Source organism: Sinohyriopsis cumingii, chromosome 8 (genome assembly GCF_028554795.1).
Source record: "Sinohyriopsis cumingii isolate HCF-2022 chromosome 8, ASM2855479v2, whole genome shotgun sequence".
In the NCBI taxonomy this organism is placed as follows: domain Eukaryota; kingdom Metazoa; phylum Mollusca; class Bivalvia; order Unionida; family Unionidae; genus Sinohyriopsis; species Sinohyriopsis cumingii.
Genome location: NC_142968.1, coordinates 22318375 through 22334442, shown reverse-complemented (window position 1 = coordinate 22334442; position 16068 = coordinate 22318375). Strand labels below are relative to the sequence as shown.

At 36.6% G+C, this 16068-nt stretch overlaps 1 protein-coding gene and 1 long non-coding RNA gene across 2 annotated transcripts; both read right to left on the bottom strand.

Annotated features, from left to right (window-relative positions):
- Positions 1 to 5081: 5081 nt before the first annotated feature.
- LOC149793129 (uncharacterized) lies at positions 5082 to 9020 on the bottom strand. The gene is made up of 2 exons (XR_016422536.1): positions 8666 to 9020; positions 5082 to 6769 (listed from the first exon to the last, which is right to left on the bottom strand). It is a non-coding gene; the product is annotated as an uncharacterized LOC149793129 (long non-coding RNA).
- Positions 9021 to 9062: 42 nt separating this feature from the next.
- Positions 9063 to 14348, bottom strand: LOC149793128 (uncharacterized). Its single transcript, XM_089968954.1, has 3 exons — positions 14215 to 14348; positions 10131 to 10268; positions 9063 to 9238 (listed from the first exon to the last, which is right to left on the bottom strand). Exons 1-3 carry the CDS (start codon positions 14339 to 14341, stop codon positions 9063 to 9065), a joined length of 441 nt encoding a protein of 146 aa, XP_089825080.1. The 5' UTR covers positions 14342 to 14348.
- Positions 14349 to 16068: the final 1720 nt, after the last annotated feature.

Genomic DNA, 16068 nt, shown 5'->3' with positions numbered 1-16068 from the left:
ACCAAAAAGGGAGGATTGTTTTCCAAAGCTTCTCGGACAAATAAGATATAAGGACCATCCAATAATCAAACAAACAAAGGTGTCACCGCCGGAAGACATCCTTCTTCAGTCTCAAAGGAAAGAAAAGGAAAGGACTTCCTCATCGTTTAAATAAACATGGGGACATGTTGTCCGTCCTGTCCAAAGATTATACACTCATGCGGAAAAAGACCTCATTCAAACAGCCTCCAAAGGCATCATCGATACCATGAGCGAATGTTGTTTCTCAGTTGCTTTAAAGGCACGATACCTTTGTCTCCACATCAGAAAAATGCTTAGCCTAACATCGACACGTTCTTTCCCAAATGGTCCAAAAGAAAATCCAAATCAGTCAAAAGAAAAAGATGTGGGTGCAACGCGGAGGATTGTTACCCCTGTTAGCACCTCTTGCCATAGCAATAGTTGTACCTGCGTTGGGGCTCCCGGGAGGTACTTTACCATTGCTACCAAGATCAAAAAGGCCAATAAGATAAAAGGGAGCTCTGAAGTTAAAAGATCTCAGACGTGATCATTGTAATCCAATGGAAGGACGAAAACTGACAATAGTACCTTACAAACGATGGATGGAATTCATCGATGGCAAGAACAACAGACCACACATTTAACTCCCAATCCTCATTTGACAGATACGTCTCAGTTACAACACGAATTGCAATCGTTGATGGATCTCAGCGATTTTTCAGAAACGGAAAACGGCACGGACAGGTGTTTCAAAGACTTCAACTCTTTCCCCAGAAAGCTTTAGACGAAATAGTTCTACCAACTCTGAAAGATTTTAAGAGTTTAATGAAACGTGTTTGTATTTAGTGTTTGCAGGTAAAAAAAGTGAGTGAGTGTTTCTTTTAGGTCCGGCGTTCCGTGGTTGTGTTTTTTTTGGATGAACCTTGTGAGTTTTAGTGTCAAAGGATGTTTTTCTTAACGTCCGTGATTCAGGGATATAAAGCAGAGCGTTCGTCAAGTGGAAACAAGCAATATTTATTCCAATTCCAAAAGCAGGAAAAGACCCGACAGAAATAAACTCCTATAGACCAATCTCCCTCACAGACAATATATGTAAAGTGACGGAAACTATGATCAACAACATGCTTAAACATGACATAGAATGCAACAACCTGATTTTAAAAAATCAAAGGCTTTTGCAACAAAATGTCCACTCTAGATCGGTTATTCCGGCTGGAATCGAGTGTTAAATTAGCATTTAACGCTAAAAGTAAATGCGACCCAAATCTAACAGCGCATTTCCTGGATTTAGAGAAAGCTTTCGATCTCGTGTGGACAAATGGCCTAATTGTGAAACTAAACCACTACGATATCAACGGCCGTATGCACCAGTGGATATCTACCTTCCTTAACGGTCGAGAAATTAGGACAAGAGCAGGGTACCAATATTCGGACAACCACGTATTAGAAAATGACACTCCACAAGGCAGTGTCTTAAGTCCTACCCTCTTCAATATTATGATTAATGATCTGGAACGCGCTGTTGACCTCAATAAAATAAATTTATCCCAATTTGCAGACGACAGCGGCATATGGAGGGCAGGAAACCCTGCCAGCAACAAAATTATAAGCGAAATCCAATCAAACTTAAATCAGATTGGAAAGTGGCCTGATAAATGGGGTTTCAAAATCTCAAAAGAAAAATCGGTAGGAATTTTATTTACACCTAGAACCAAGATCAAAATAAAGTACCCAATCCTATACATTCAAGATACACAAATTAAATTCGAAAAAGTCACCAAATTCCTAGGTATGTACTTTGATGAACATCTCACCTGGAAATATCATATCGAGAAGCTTATTAGAAGATGTAGCTTGGACTTGAACCTCCTCAAAAACGTGAAAGGATTAAATTGGGGAGCAGACAAAGATACCCTCTTGATCCGATACAGATCATTACTGAGATCTAAGTTGGATTATGGGTGCCAGGTGTATGCCTCGTCGAAGTCGTACCTATTAAAAAAGCTAGACAAAATTCATGCAAAAGCCCTCCGCATATGCACAGGTGACAAGAGACGAAATATAAATCTTAACAGGAGACACCCCCTTCGTATACGAAGAGAAGAGCTATTACAAAGATATGCGTCCAGATTATCGATCCATGAAGACTCACACGCAACCAAGATCTGTGTACCAAAATGTAACATTCCCATTCAGACGCAAGTTAGTCCCGGAGACACCAGGAGGAAAGAAGATCCACGAATTAACCAAAAAGTTAGAAATTCCAAACATACAAGCTGAACAAATCGCACACCCTGATCCCATACTCTGGACATGCAACACAGTGCATATCAGTTTCAACGCAACCAGGATTGGACCTAAAAATGACATACCTTTAGAGATAAGATCTACAATACTCTCTAACACAGAAAACTCATATCAAGATTATGTTAAGGTTTACACTAATGGATCAAAAACAAACAATCCATTCAGAACAGCAGCCGCTATAGCAGTACCGGAAAAAAGCATAGAGCTTAGAGCAAGACTCCCACATAACTGCTCTGTTTACACAGCATAATTCTGGGCCATAATTGAAGCCATTAAATGGGTGAAATCGACAAACATTCTCAAAGCACAGAGAGTCGCTAAATCACTGAAATCCGGCATCTCCACCTGCCGCAACAATTTCGTCAAAGAGACCAACCTGTTACTGATACAAATGGAAAACAAGAACAGGATCATCGAATTTATGTAGGTACCACCCCAGGAAAGGCAAAAGCTGATCAAGCAGCTAAAAACAAACTTCAAGAAAGCAACCATACTTTACCTCATACAAAAGGAAGTATCCAGAAATATAAAAGCACCGACTCTGGCCAACAAACAAAATCAGAAAGTTATCAACAGAATCAAAACTGGAAATACATTATTGGCTAACAATTTCGGAAAATACATCCATATTAACAATGTTAGAGGCGTGAATTGCCAGTATTATCCTACCCCAGAATTTTTGCATCATGTATTTAATGAGTGCAACAAATATCAAGCACAACGTGACATCTTTAAGACAAATCAAAAACACATAGGATCCCCAACAACCTACCCAAATTCCTGTCGTCCAGTAACCCTAACATCAATTCTGCATATAATAATATCCTATTTTTCCTGAAAGAAATTGGCAAACAAAGAACAATTTAAACCTTTATGATCATCCCCTCACTCCACTCCAGTCTACTTAGAGCCATAAACTATCAAATGATACAAAATAAAAACCCTATGAAAATAAAGTAGAACTTAATCACAAACAAAACAATATATATTTTTAAAAAATATTAAAATTTACATTTTTTTAAGGAAATATACATTTTTTAAAATTATTATTATCTTTCCTTCTTTTTTCACTATATCCAACAGCACATATACAATCTTTAATAATTCAGCAAGACGCTATTTACTCTGGATGTCACGAACAGCTTTCTTCCTAGTTATACCCCTACCAGACATTCAGTCATACTATGCTAGCACGTACTAAACCTACTACCCCGATGAACGTGCCATCATGGTACTGGGGTAGCGCTATAAGTGGGGTGTAATTCCCCAATAAGCGAAGCAAATGATACAGAATAAAAACGATGAGCTTTGGTGCTCTTTTCCCGCTCGTCGTTTGTCCAATGGGATTACATTTTCCCGAAATCGAACACAACTAAGTAGCAAACCTGGTGTGTATTAAAGCGTTGGGGGGGGGGGGGTGAGGCTCTTTTTCCGTCCCCCTCGAACAATTAATTAGTCCGCTATTGCGGAATTTAGATCGTCGCGCATGCACTATGTACGCAAGCGACGCTAATCAAATCTCATCATTATCATCATCATCATCATCATCATCATCATCATCATCATCATCATCATCAGTCTGGCTACCCATCATTGATTCGTGAAATAGGAAAAATGAGCAAATGAATTGCTTTATTCTCGGCACTCCAAATGCACTTGGAGTATGCCAGGTGCATTTTAGATGAGCTTGCCATTGAGGCAATACAAGAAGAAGCCAGGCTTGAGGAAGAGAAGCAGAAAAGAAAAAAGATAGAGAAGGAAAGGATCTTTCCTCGCCTCATGCTAAGGCTTGTGTGTGAGGTGAAGCCAGAGGTGAGGATGCATGCACAGGAACAACCAGATTGACAACCAGTACCAGCACAGCAACCACAACCTCATCATCCACGGGTGTGACATATGAGAAGGAGGGAAGCCTTCAGAATCTCAAAGACGAAGACTGTGGTGCTGAAGCAAATCAATAGGCTCCCAAGAACAGACGTAAATTAGGAGCAGGACTAGAGTAGAAGATGTATCTGTGGTGCCCGGCCTAGGAGGTGCAAGCATTAAGCTGGTGTATATGAAGTTAAAAACAACCCAACCCTTCTCAGGGTCACCCAGATCTCTAGAAAAGAGACTATTCAAGTTACCAAATGGTATTAGTGTGGGGTAGTGTGACTATAAACACGCACTCCTTTCCTCGTGTGATTTCGGTGTGTATATATTTGTGAGTTTGTATGCGCTCGCGTACGTTTGTGTGGATAGTGGATATTGTCGTTTTTTCGCCTTCTATTTAGTGTGGATAGTAGAGTGCGTGTTTGTGAATTGTAGATAATATGTGAAGTTAATGTAAGAGATGTTTTCCTTCACGCCTGTGCTTGATAAATATAAAGTCGAGCGTTCGACATTCTTGCCGTTCAACATTGAATACAAAATGACTTCGAACCACCTTGACAATTGAAGAGGTTGTAGGATGTTATAGACGATTTGGGAATGATAGAGAAGATGCTAGTGAAACTAGATGACAATTTCTATTACAGTCCCCATCGAGTGAAGATGGAGATAAACAATCTGAGAAAATGAAAGGATGTATAATGGGAACTAGTTAAAGAAGAAAACGAGGTAAAGGAAGACATAGAGGACAAACAGAGGATGAGAGAATGGAATGCTAAGATTGAACAAGAAGATGAGAATGAAAAGAAAAAAAGAGGAGATAGTGGAGAAGGAAGATCATATATTACGTGTTTAGGCTCGAATAAACAGTAACACAAGAAAGAATGAAAACAACAAACTTTGAAAAATTTAACAAATACTTTATTTCCCTGGAAAAACTCTTTTAAAAATGTACGTTTTTAAGAATCCAATCCAAAAGTAGTCCGAGAATAATCAACGAATTAAATTTTAGAAGTCCTAATAATGAAATGTTATAATGAATTCAAATTCTAGTCCCGACGAAGAATCCAAGATAGAAGGCGATGACGTATTTATCCTTTGTGGTTTTGTAACGTCTAAAGTTATGTTTTATTCACAAACAATAATCCGGTGTTTGAATTTCCCAGTAAAATTTAATGAAATGTCTTTGTCCAAGAATTCTGTATGAGCACTCAAATATTTCCAGGAAAAATAATTAATCCTTTTGAATCCAAATAATCTGAATAAAAATTAAAATAACTACAAACTGACACAACAAAAGAACACCTTTACGTCCCAGTGGGCAAAGTTTCTTCTGTCCAGAATTCAATTTCTCTACAAAACACCGAATTCTTTGGGCCATGTCACTCAAATTCACTCAAGTTTGAACAGACTCCTTCTGTCAATAGTTCATTCTCTCTGCAAAACATTGCATACAATAGCCATCAATAAAAAACAAATTTCTTGAAACTGAAATCGTTAAATGTTTCATGTCTAGAATGTAACTTGAATATGTACTCGCTCCTTTCCTGTAGTAAAGGAAATCGACAACCTTGGTAATTCACGTCAAACCAGACACAGTATGAGCTAATTTATTATGCCAATGTGGATTCCTAATTCAATAATAATAATAATAATAATAATAATAATAATAATAATAATGAAGTAAAACATTGCAATAGAAATAATGATGATAATGGCGACAATGATGATGATGATGATGATGATGATGGATAATCATTGGTGATTTGTTGCCGTTCCGTTGTCATTTGGAGCGATTTTAAAAATAGATACATTTGTTCTAAATTTACCTTAAAAATCTCTGACCCGATAGGCAGATTCTCCATTGCATAGTGCTTTACGCTGTCATGAGGGCCAATATTGTAGATATAGGGCTGGTGGTTAATGTTTTAAAGAATATAAATACAAATACCGTGAAACGATCTTATTCATTTTATCAAAACTGTTTTAAAAAAATTTAAACTGAGCACTCAGAACTAAATATGCAATTAACGTGTGTTTCAATTTAACTGTTCACCGCATTGAAGATATTTGTCAGAGCTGCAGCAAATCCTTTAGGTACAAAATTAGTTTGAAAGACTAGTAAGAATGCAATACCATCTACATCTATTGAGGTTAGGTAGATCGCAAAGAGTCCCGTTCATTTGCTCAGCACGACTGTAAGCAGGGAAAAAACTTGTGTTGGGAAACCAAAATTGGAAGAATGAGAAATCCGGAAACATAGCTCCTCTTATAGATGACGTGGAACTCTGGTAATCCCAGATCATTCAGAATCTTATAGATGACGTGGAACTCTGTTAATCCAAAATCATTCAGGATCCTATGGATGACGTGGAAGTCTGGAAATCGCAAATCATTCAGGATCTTATAGATGACGTGGAACTCTGGTAATCCCAAATCATTCAGGATCCTATGGATGACGTGGAACTCTGGAAATCGCAAATCATTCAGAATCTTATGGATGACGTGGAACTCTGGAAATCGCAAATTATTCAGGATCCTATGGATGACGCGGAACTCTGGAAATCCCAAATCATTCAGGATCTTATGGAAGCTGCATGAAAAATATGTTTAAAATCAGTTTGTTATAAAGTTATGGTGTAAAAACCAAAGACGGACGTTCAACTAAAGGCTATAACTCTTCTAAAGAACAATTTAGAATACGGGAAATTTGTCTCTTTCAAGGCCTCATCAATATAAAGATGCGTACGAAATTTTTGTAAAGTTATGGAATGACAACTGAAGTCAGCATTTCAAAATGGCAGGGGATAGAAGTCAAATAAATGATGTCGTGGAGTACTGGAAATCGAATTCTTAACGGCCTCATCAACATAAATTCATATACCCAATTTGGTTGAAATCAAGCAAACGTTGGTAAAGTTCTGCTGCAGAAACCAGAAGTCAGCAGGACAGAAAATCAAGGGGTATAGTTTCTATAAATGATGTCATGCTCTAAATCAAAGCAATTCGTTGTGTCGTCGATATAAGGTCCCTAATTAAGTCTGGCTGAAATTCAGAAAACCTTTGTAAATATTATGGCACAAAAAACAAAAGTCAAGAAGGATAGTCAGGGGGCATATAGTAAATCATGCATAGAATTCATTTTGGGTGTCATCAAGATAAAGCTTCATACCTAAATTTGGTTAAGTCAACAGTCCTTAGGTAGCAGAGGATAGTATCGTAAATTGGCCCCGGTCAAATTTCTTGACTTAAGGATATGGTGTGACTTTTCAGCTATTATTGTTTACTAATTAAAGATATTGATATATTTGTGAACTAGGGGCTTGTGTTGTTCTTGAAATTGATATCAGGCATGTACGCCTTCCATAGTTACTCTGCAGTATGTAGATTGTGAAATGCCAATAATCGGCTAGGAAGAAGAGCTAGCCTCCTATAGCAGTAAGCACGTGGGTTCTGGGCAAGTTAAATATCTTAAAAACGCAGGTATAAACTTGGGGTTGGGGTGTATACTGCCATTGACTTCTCTAATCAAGTGGGTAATATTCTTATCCTTTGTTTGAATATAGCTATCCAAAATTATGGACCTTTCTGACATCACCTGTGTATTTTATTTTTTTTGTAATTTTTTTAAATACTAAGCCGATGAATGCGGCATTAAATTTGTGCATACATACTGTCCCCTGCCTCCTTAGGAAAGTTAAGCTGCGGAAACGGCTATACGCAATCAGGGGGACAAAATGCTGATAGAGAAGACTGGAGATCGAGCCTTTTCGGGGCCTCAACAATTACATAATATATCAATTGTGGTCAATATCAACAATTCTTGCGATGGGAAGGACAACCGGCCGGCTGTTAGATATACATGATTACTCCAAGGCCTTCGCCGGACTTAGTGGAACGGGTCTCTAATTTTGGAAATAGTTTCTACGACATTCTTTGGAAAGAATATGATCGTTCTTATCACCAAGTTAAAAGGGTGAAATGTTGCAAGATAATTTATTTTCGCAAGGCATTATGTAGCATGAGATTTTTTCTTTTCGTTATGAACACTATTTCGAGGATTGCGGAGTAAAATAATACCAAATGTGTTGTACATCTAACGGACATTCACATACATAATATCTCTGTTACGATGTGTTGCCAGACCTCGTTTATTTTTTTAAGTTCTGATGTTTATAATTTTTCATTTTATTGCAATTTATATTCAGAATCATGTTTAGATTTATTGTGAAATTGTTACAAAATGATTCAAATAATTGCATAAATATGCACATGCATTTTTTATTTGGGTAAATGAATAATGATTACTTCTTTACATTAAACAGTTACAAGTGATTCAGGTTTGTTAGTATATTTTTCGTATTTAATTTGAACCCATCCTATCATTTATCTTGCATCTAATCGAGGATTACATGGAAAACTGACTTATTGCTGTATGTATAGTCTCTTCAAATATGGCGCTAAATGAATGCATAGGCAAATAAATAACCTGTGATGTTGATGACGAGAAATCTCCGTCCCACTTTGGTGTAGCGGTCATCAACAGCTACGTCCAGGTAATACTTCTGGGACCCTTTGTCCACGAGACTATCGACCAGAATCACGCTGCTTCCTAAAGAATTTACGTTAATACGCCCTTGAGGCATAGCAGTGCGAATATTACCTCACAGAACACCAATATCAAAAGAACATCTTACCACAAAAAGACACATCCGGGAATAACCAGTTAAAATCATCATAGATTCATTCTATACATACATGAAACTGTAACGTAGTAGCGTGATCACGAGACACTTAGTTTTGTTCCAAATTTTAGTTTCACTGTATATAACGGATATCGTACACTGTCAAGAAATAATAGATGTAAGTTGTCTCATAAAACAGAGCTATTGCATTCGCGATTTTATTTGCTCTGGGACTGAAAATAGAATAAATCTGTTAAAGATCTTGATGCCTGTGATTAGAATAAATCTATTAAAGATCTTGATGCCTGTGATTAGAATAAATCTATTAAAGCTCTTGATGCCTGTGATTAGAATAAATCTATTAAAGATCTTGATACCTGTGATTAGAATAAATCTATTAAAGATCTTGATGCCTGTGATTAGAATAAATATATTAAAGCTCTTGATGCCTGTGATTAGAATAAAATCTATTAAAGATTTTGATACCTGTGATTAGAATAAATCTATTAAAGATCTTGATACCTGTGATTATAATAAATCTATTAAAGATCTTGATACCTGTGATTATTGCTATTCAATACAATTTACTACAATAAAAATGATTTTACATGATATTCATAAAGACATTCCTGCATAAAGTGTATTGATTTACAAGCTTCGTGAATTCTTTAACGTATGACGTTCAATTCAAATAATTACAAAATGTTACAAAACAGTAACGAAATTAAAGAAGTAAATTAAAAAAAAAACTACATTTTAACCAATTACAAATATTAGAAAAGCACACCGAGGGGAACATGGGTACACAAGTAAATACGTCACCAGTGGACTCGAGAAACCAATAAGGTGTACATATTTAGATGCGTAGACTAATACCTCAGTCTGGAGATCTTGAAACCAACAGTCTCACCTAAACTTCACGCGAATCTCTCTACACGTGAGAGACTCGCAAACTTTTAATCTTTATATAGCTAAATATAGAAAATTATGTTTAAGAACGTTATGGGATTCATATTTATTCATTCCATTTGACATATGAGGGTTTAAGGTTAATGTTGTTGGACGGACGAACACATTTTATCAAATAATTTTATTAAAAATGATGTATACTATCTAAAATATACAATCTGTTCGTTGATATTTGTTGCTGTATTGAACGATATTTTGATTAAATTTCATCTTGAGTTCAGTACCAACATACCCTATTTTGTTTAGATGAATTTTTCTGTGTTTATAAACATTGACCTATGTCACGGTGTGGACATGTACCTTTGGTGATATTGAATGGACATGGGTCGGAGTCATATGACATGTCAAAGATAATCGGGTCGTTCTCGTCATCTTCAGTATCGACGTGGTAGACGACTTCCGCAACAACACCCACTTTAGCAGATACTTCTGCAGTGGCTGAAATAAAGAAATGAGGATGTCGTCTTTAGGAAAAAAAATAAATGCAAGTTATTTATTTGTTCTGGATCCCACAAAGAGAATTAGGCTTTTCTGTTTTAACACTGAACAAGAAGTATGTATCTTGGAACATTTAGTACAAATCACTCTATCTTCGTTAACCGAATGATCTGTAATGACAAGGTCGGACTTAGGCCGATTTGACTGATCGGGCCCCGCGCTCACGTGGGCCTCTCGCGTTAGTAATTTTTAAAAATATTTTATAGAGTGAAGTAATTTTAAAGCGATAGAAAAAAAATTAAGTTTATTATCATATAAAGCCGTTACTGTGTGATACTATTGGGTCAGGGAATTTCCTGTGAGTTAGGATATGTTAAAGTGTTGTGGTATTGAGTTCAGGAAATAGAATGTAGGTTGCATATTACATTCTCACGCAAACTGTGTGTGCTGTTTGTGTTTTCCCAGATTGGGAGAATCAGTCCGTCACAGCCATCTAAAAATACTAAAAGAACGAGGTTAAACTTTTCATTTTCGTGTCGCAGTTCAGGTCGTTGCCAAAAAGTAAAGATAAAAGTTTTGAATTTGAATGATAAATTTATTTAGGTTTTGATAAAAATGTGGAAAAACCGATGTATAGTTTTCATGTACCCGTACTTTTCCGTACCGCACAACCCGCATCTGATCTTTCCCATTGGTGCCAGTTCACATCATGGCGGGGGCAGAGCAGCAGGTGATCAAAATGAAACACAGGCTGAGTTTAAGGTACTTTTGCGTTCCTTAAGGAAATACATGTATGTATTCCAGTATATGTATAGAAACCAACAAGACAAAGCATGGCATGCAGAGAAACAACATTTCATTTCACGCGAAGAGCGGTCTGTCACATGTATTTGCCGCAGGGACTCGTATCGTTGCTTAAAATTGACCTGTCGTACATGTACTATATAATAACTACTTATTATTTAGTACATGTATGACAGATCAATTTTATGCAACTATACGAGCTCCTGTATTATTTGCGTGTTCATCACGGCGGACTAAAAATAGCCAACAGGCCCGTCATTGATAAAACAATAAAGCAGAAAGAAGAAAATATACACATTTTTCAGGTAGGGAGAAAAAAATTTTTTTTTAATTGTTGTTTTGATCGGGATGGAAGTGAAGAGGGAACGAAATAAACCAATACACACAGTTTTGGTTTGTTTTCTTTTGTGTGTGTGTGGTTTTTTTTTTCATTGTGAGGGGAGGGAAGTGGGAAAAAAACTGTCCTTTTTTTTTCTTTTATCCTTGACCGAGCATATGGATATAGGGCGATCGATCTGGATGCCAGTCTTTCTCTTGATGGATTTTTTAAACTTTTAAGCATCTGCTAGGGAATTCAATGAAACTTCGACTTTTGTACCTTAATAAGACGATGTGTCGCCTTCTAGAAACAGGCCCATACCTAAAATGTCAAGGTCATAACTTAAGCTCAAAGGTTGCATAGGTAATATTCGTGTCCGCTCTGCAGCTTTCGAACCGATGAAGGGAAATCAACGAAACTTGTTCAAAGCATACACGTCAACAAGACGACGCGTCGCAGGCTTGAATCGGGCCGGTGTCTCAGAAGGTCAGGGTCAACTATTACATAACGGCCTATAGGCAATATTCCTGTCTACCCTAACTTTTGAACAAATGAACGGATTTCAGTGAGACTTAATACAAACATGTATGGCAACCAGACAATGTGTCGTGTACTTGACACGGTCCAGTACCGCAAACCTCAGAATCGAAGATCAAAGGTTTAAAAAAAAAAACTTTCGTATCCACTCTGTAACTTTTGATCCTGTTCATGAATAACATGGTTCCGTTAACTGGATGCATATAACAAATTAATTAATCTTAAGCGCTTTGCTTTCTTAAAAGATAAGACATTGGTTATATTTGACTGATTCCTGAAAAAAGCAAATTGGTTACCCTTATGATGAAAACCTGCGACCGTCAGGTTATATGACTACTAACATATAGACGTAACTTATTATATGTGCATAATTTATTCATAGACTTTATGAAATCCTATCCCAGTTCGTACAGCAAAGCTTCGTTAGTCACGTATTTTAATATGCAATATCCCGCTGAAAGCAGGATCGGAATAAGGCATAGGGGTTGGGAGAAGAACGCTTAAATGCAGGAGCAGTAACATTCGGCTTCAAGTCCCCCACCCCCACTATTTTTTTCGTAAAATAAACAAAACTGCCTACTTTCTTTTGTATCATAACCATTACCAGTTAAATGGACTAAAGAATGAAAATGTGTTCACTTTGTATTCTTTATTTTACTGTTCCTTTATAACTAATATTCAGACATTGAGAAACTGCAGTCCGCTTCGTTCGAAGATATTTTCTATCTCTTTATTCCTTTGACGTTGATGGAAAATACAATCATCCTAAGCTGCCATTCTTGTTTTATAACTTTCCATTTAATTTGTGAACATTTATTCCCAGTATTTACCAGACTATTTTTACTAATCTGTTATAATTTTATTGGAGAATTTTCGGCAAAACTATAGAGACCAGAATAAACCAAATGTTTGCAACAAACAGGAATGGGGCTCCATCATATTCTAGCTCGTATGTTAAAAGTATGGATTATTTGGCGAAATACCTACTCAGCAATTTCATTGATTGATTTAAAATTTCATACTGATTGTTGCCAGGGTGTCCCAAATACTGTCCACCTTTGGAGTTTCAAAGCAAACGGAAGTCCCAAATGTAAAAAAAAGCAGACAAACTGTGGGGACCATGTTGCTAAAGAAACTCTCGTTTGATTCGAAATTCCAACAAGTTGACAGTATTTGGGACCCCCTGGCGACAATCAGGTTAGAGCGTATAAATCACTGAATGAATAAGTTTTGTACACTTTTATATCCTTGATACTTGTGGTTTTAAAAGAAGCAGGGGGATGGTGCGAGAATACTACAGCCGGAACAGATCAAACTGCTCCTCAGATGTCTGCACAAGCCATTGACCAAACGGTCAGCCACGTTTTGAACGTCATAGCTGTTATTTTTGTGATTAATTTTCCACGGAAAACTCTATATATTCTCCTCGATAGATCTGCTAGCTTAAGCGTTAAATATGGATTTAACCTTTTGCACATTCTCTTGAAAGCAGAGCTTCATCAAGGAAAATTCCTTTCTGCAAGTTTCTAGCAGATTTCAACATGTGTTGGCAGTGGCTGTCTGCGAAGCGTGATGGAAGTAATCTACTGTGAGGAGAATGCAATCATATAAGAATATTACGTCGACCCATTACGAGTTCAGATTGGTAACATTAAAGGATCACACCATCAATAGACATGGCAAGATAGCTATCAACATTAAACAACAGAGACTATACAAAAAGATCGAGGAGGGGATGGTGATGGAGGAGGAGTATGTGCATGTGTGTACCCGTATATGTGCGCACGACGGCTTTATAATCCATTGAAGACTTTTTTCCCGTTGTAGTAAGAATCATCGTGATTTCTCAGTGATCGAGATTATCATTCGACATATCACAATTTTATTTTCTTCTGATAAAGTATGTTTGAACAGGACAAAATAAATGTACTAGTAAAAACTACTTTGCGGTCTGAAGAAAATAGTATCACTGTGAATATATAGTTACGTCGTGAATTTTTCTAGAAAATACGAATAGGAAATGACCACATGTCTCCTTCATTTTCAGCAAAAACTTTGGGGGCCTATGTAGTTGACAAACGGAAATAAATGATTCCAATTAGTTGGCAGTCTGCTTGATTCTTGGTAAATAAGTCATTCTAAGTTTTAAAAAATGGTATCATCTTACGATTCCATTCAAACCCTTTGTGTATAAACATTAAGTTAAAAATAGAAGTATCAGCTTAACATGTCTTACAATATCCATACTAAAAGCTAAAAGGGTGGTGTAATTAGTGTATGATGTACCTGGCAGGTTAAGAAATCTAGGTGGCGAGTTTGGTATTATACTGACAACCAGGTCTTTAGAATCCACGCTTTTCCCCTCTCCGCACTCAACAGTAACGACGTAATTTCCTTCGTCTTTGTATTTCATTGGCGCATTTGCCTTCAAGGATATTCCCCATGCTTAAAAAAATAAATGAATGCTATTTCAATATCTCTGACGAAAGCAAATTATAAAACTACATATAAATTCTCTTTCCGACAAGATTGTTCTTGTCAGTTTATCCGTGGGCAGATCGGCAAACATTAAACTCGGTTACTGACTTCGCTTTCTTTACAAGCGTTTACTAATGAACACACATTGCATAGAACATGTATAAATTGAATGCATCTATCCAATGTAATTTTTTTTTCTCCATAAAAATACAATTTACATTGTTATTAATGGAGTATTTTTGTCACTCACGTTTCCTCAAAGTTGCTGTAGTATAAAATGTATACTAACGGTTATTAATTTTTATTTCATATTTTATTTTATTTTTTGAACTATGAAAAAAAAACTACTTACGATTTGTGGCATTAATGTGCCGGGCAAGAAATGGCGTACGTTTAGGGGTTTCGGTTCCATATGTTTTACGTTGAATGCGTCTGGTCATTTTGCCAGCACTTCCAGCATGTGACTTCGTTAGTCATCCTCATGAACATTAACATCCCGTGGCAGGTTCTATATAAAGGAAACCTATCCGCATATTACTGTTTTAGAAAATGTTCAGAAATTACAGTTCAAACGTTAACTCATTCTGATTATAAAAATCTGGAAGAAGAAAGAAGAATTTAAGAAGAAGAGGATGAAAGAGGAGGAGGAGAAGAATAAAGATAAGGAAATGTACGAACTGAATTTGTGAATAAAAAGAATGCAGGAACAAACCTATGAATGTATGATTTAGTCAGTCAAGGAGCATTTCGGAAACAACACATCTCCCCCAAATCAACAATCAGACAAAGCAACAACAATAATAACAAGAACACATTAGTTCAAAAAGAAATCTCTAATAGTATCTTGTGTCCATGAAGATACCAATCAATCGAACTCACATTTGTTTTGACCGTTATTTTAAGGTTTTCGGTAGCAGAGTCACTGCAGTGGGCCTTTGCAGGAAAGGAAAGTGTGTAGTGACCTTCAAATGGGGTTTTCTTGACATGGACAGAACCTGAAACATTTAACGCATTGGTAAAGCTGGAGGAAAATAAAAAAAAATTGTTTTTTCTTCTCCGTTTTACAGACAGAGTATAAAAAAACAACCAAAAATCCCCTCCCGCAAATACAATTACATCCCTACAGCATTACACCAATGAATTTTTTATTTACGTTCTACAAGAAAGAACTTAAGTTTGCAAGTAGAACGTGTCACATCAGTATTTCACATTTTCATCTTCAAACGGTTCTGTATTGTGAAATGACCAACCCTATCTCGTAATTTTTAATTTCGCATCTACAGACTGTCATTACTTGCATTTATAAGCTACCCATTTGAGCTCATTCCAGAGGAAAACACAAAAACTTTGAGATGCTTCAAAGAATTGCCTACAAATTAGTTTCTGGTGTTGATGCGTTTATTTAAGTACCAATTCTAATGTAGTCGTTATCATATTGAAATGAAACTGAATCTAAATCAAACTGTATTTTTTGCAATTATCATCTCTTGATCAAAATGTACAAATTTGCCTTCAGGTGAATCGATCCTAAGTCTGAAGTACTCTACCTTTAGAGTTTGGATGGAAGCGACATCGATATTCGAGGATCGATTACGTGAACTCTAGGGTGTCAGAAAATGCTTATCAAAGATCTCAGTAACTCTCGTTATCTAGCCCTATCTT

Coding starts and splice junctions, on each gene's coding strand:
- LOC149793128 (XM_089968954.1), bottom strand. CDS start 14,341: ATGAAATACAAAGACGAAGGAAATTACGTCGTTACTGTTGAGTGCGGA. Junction 10,269..14,214: donor TAGATTTCTTAACCTGCCAG/GTACATCATACA, acceptor TCTTTATTTCAG/CCACTGCAGAAGTATCTGCT. Junction 9,239..10,130: donor TCCATTCAATATCACCAAAG/GTACATGTCCAC, acceptor TTCTAATCACAG/GTATCAAGATCTTTAATAGA.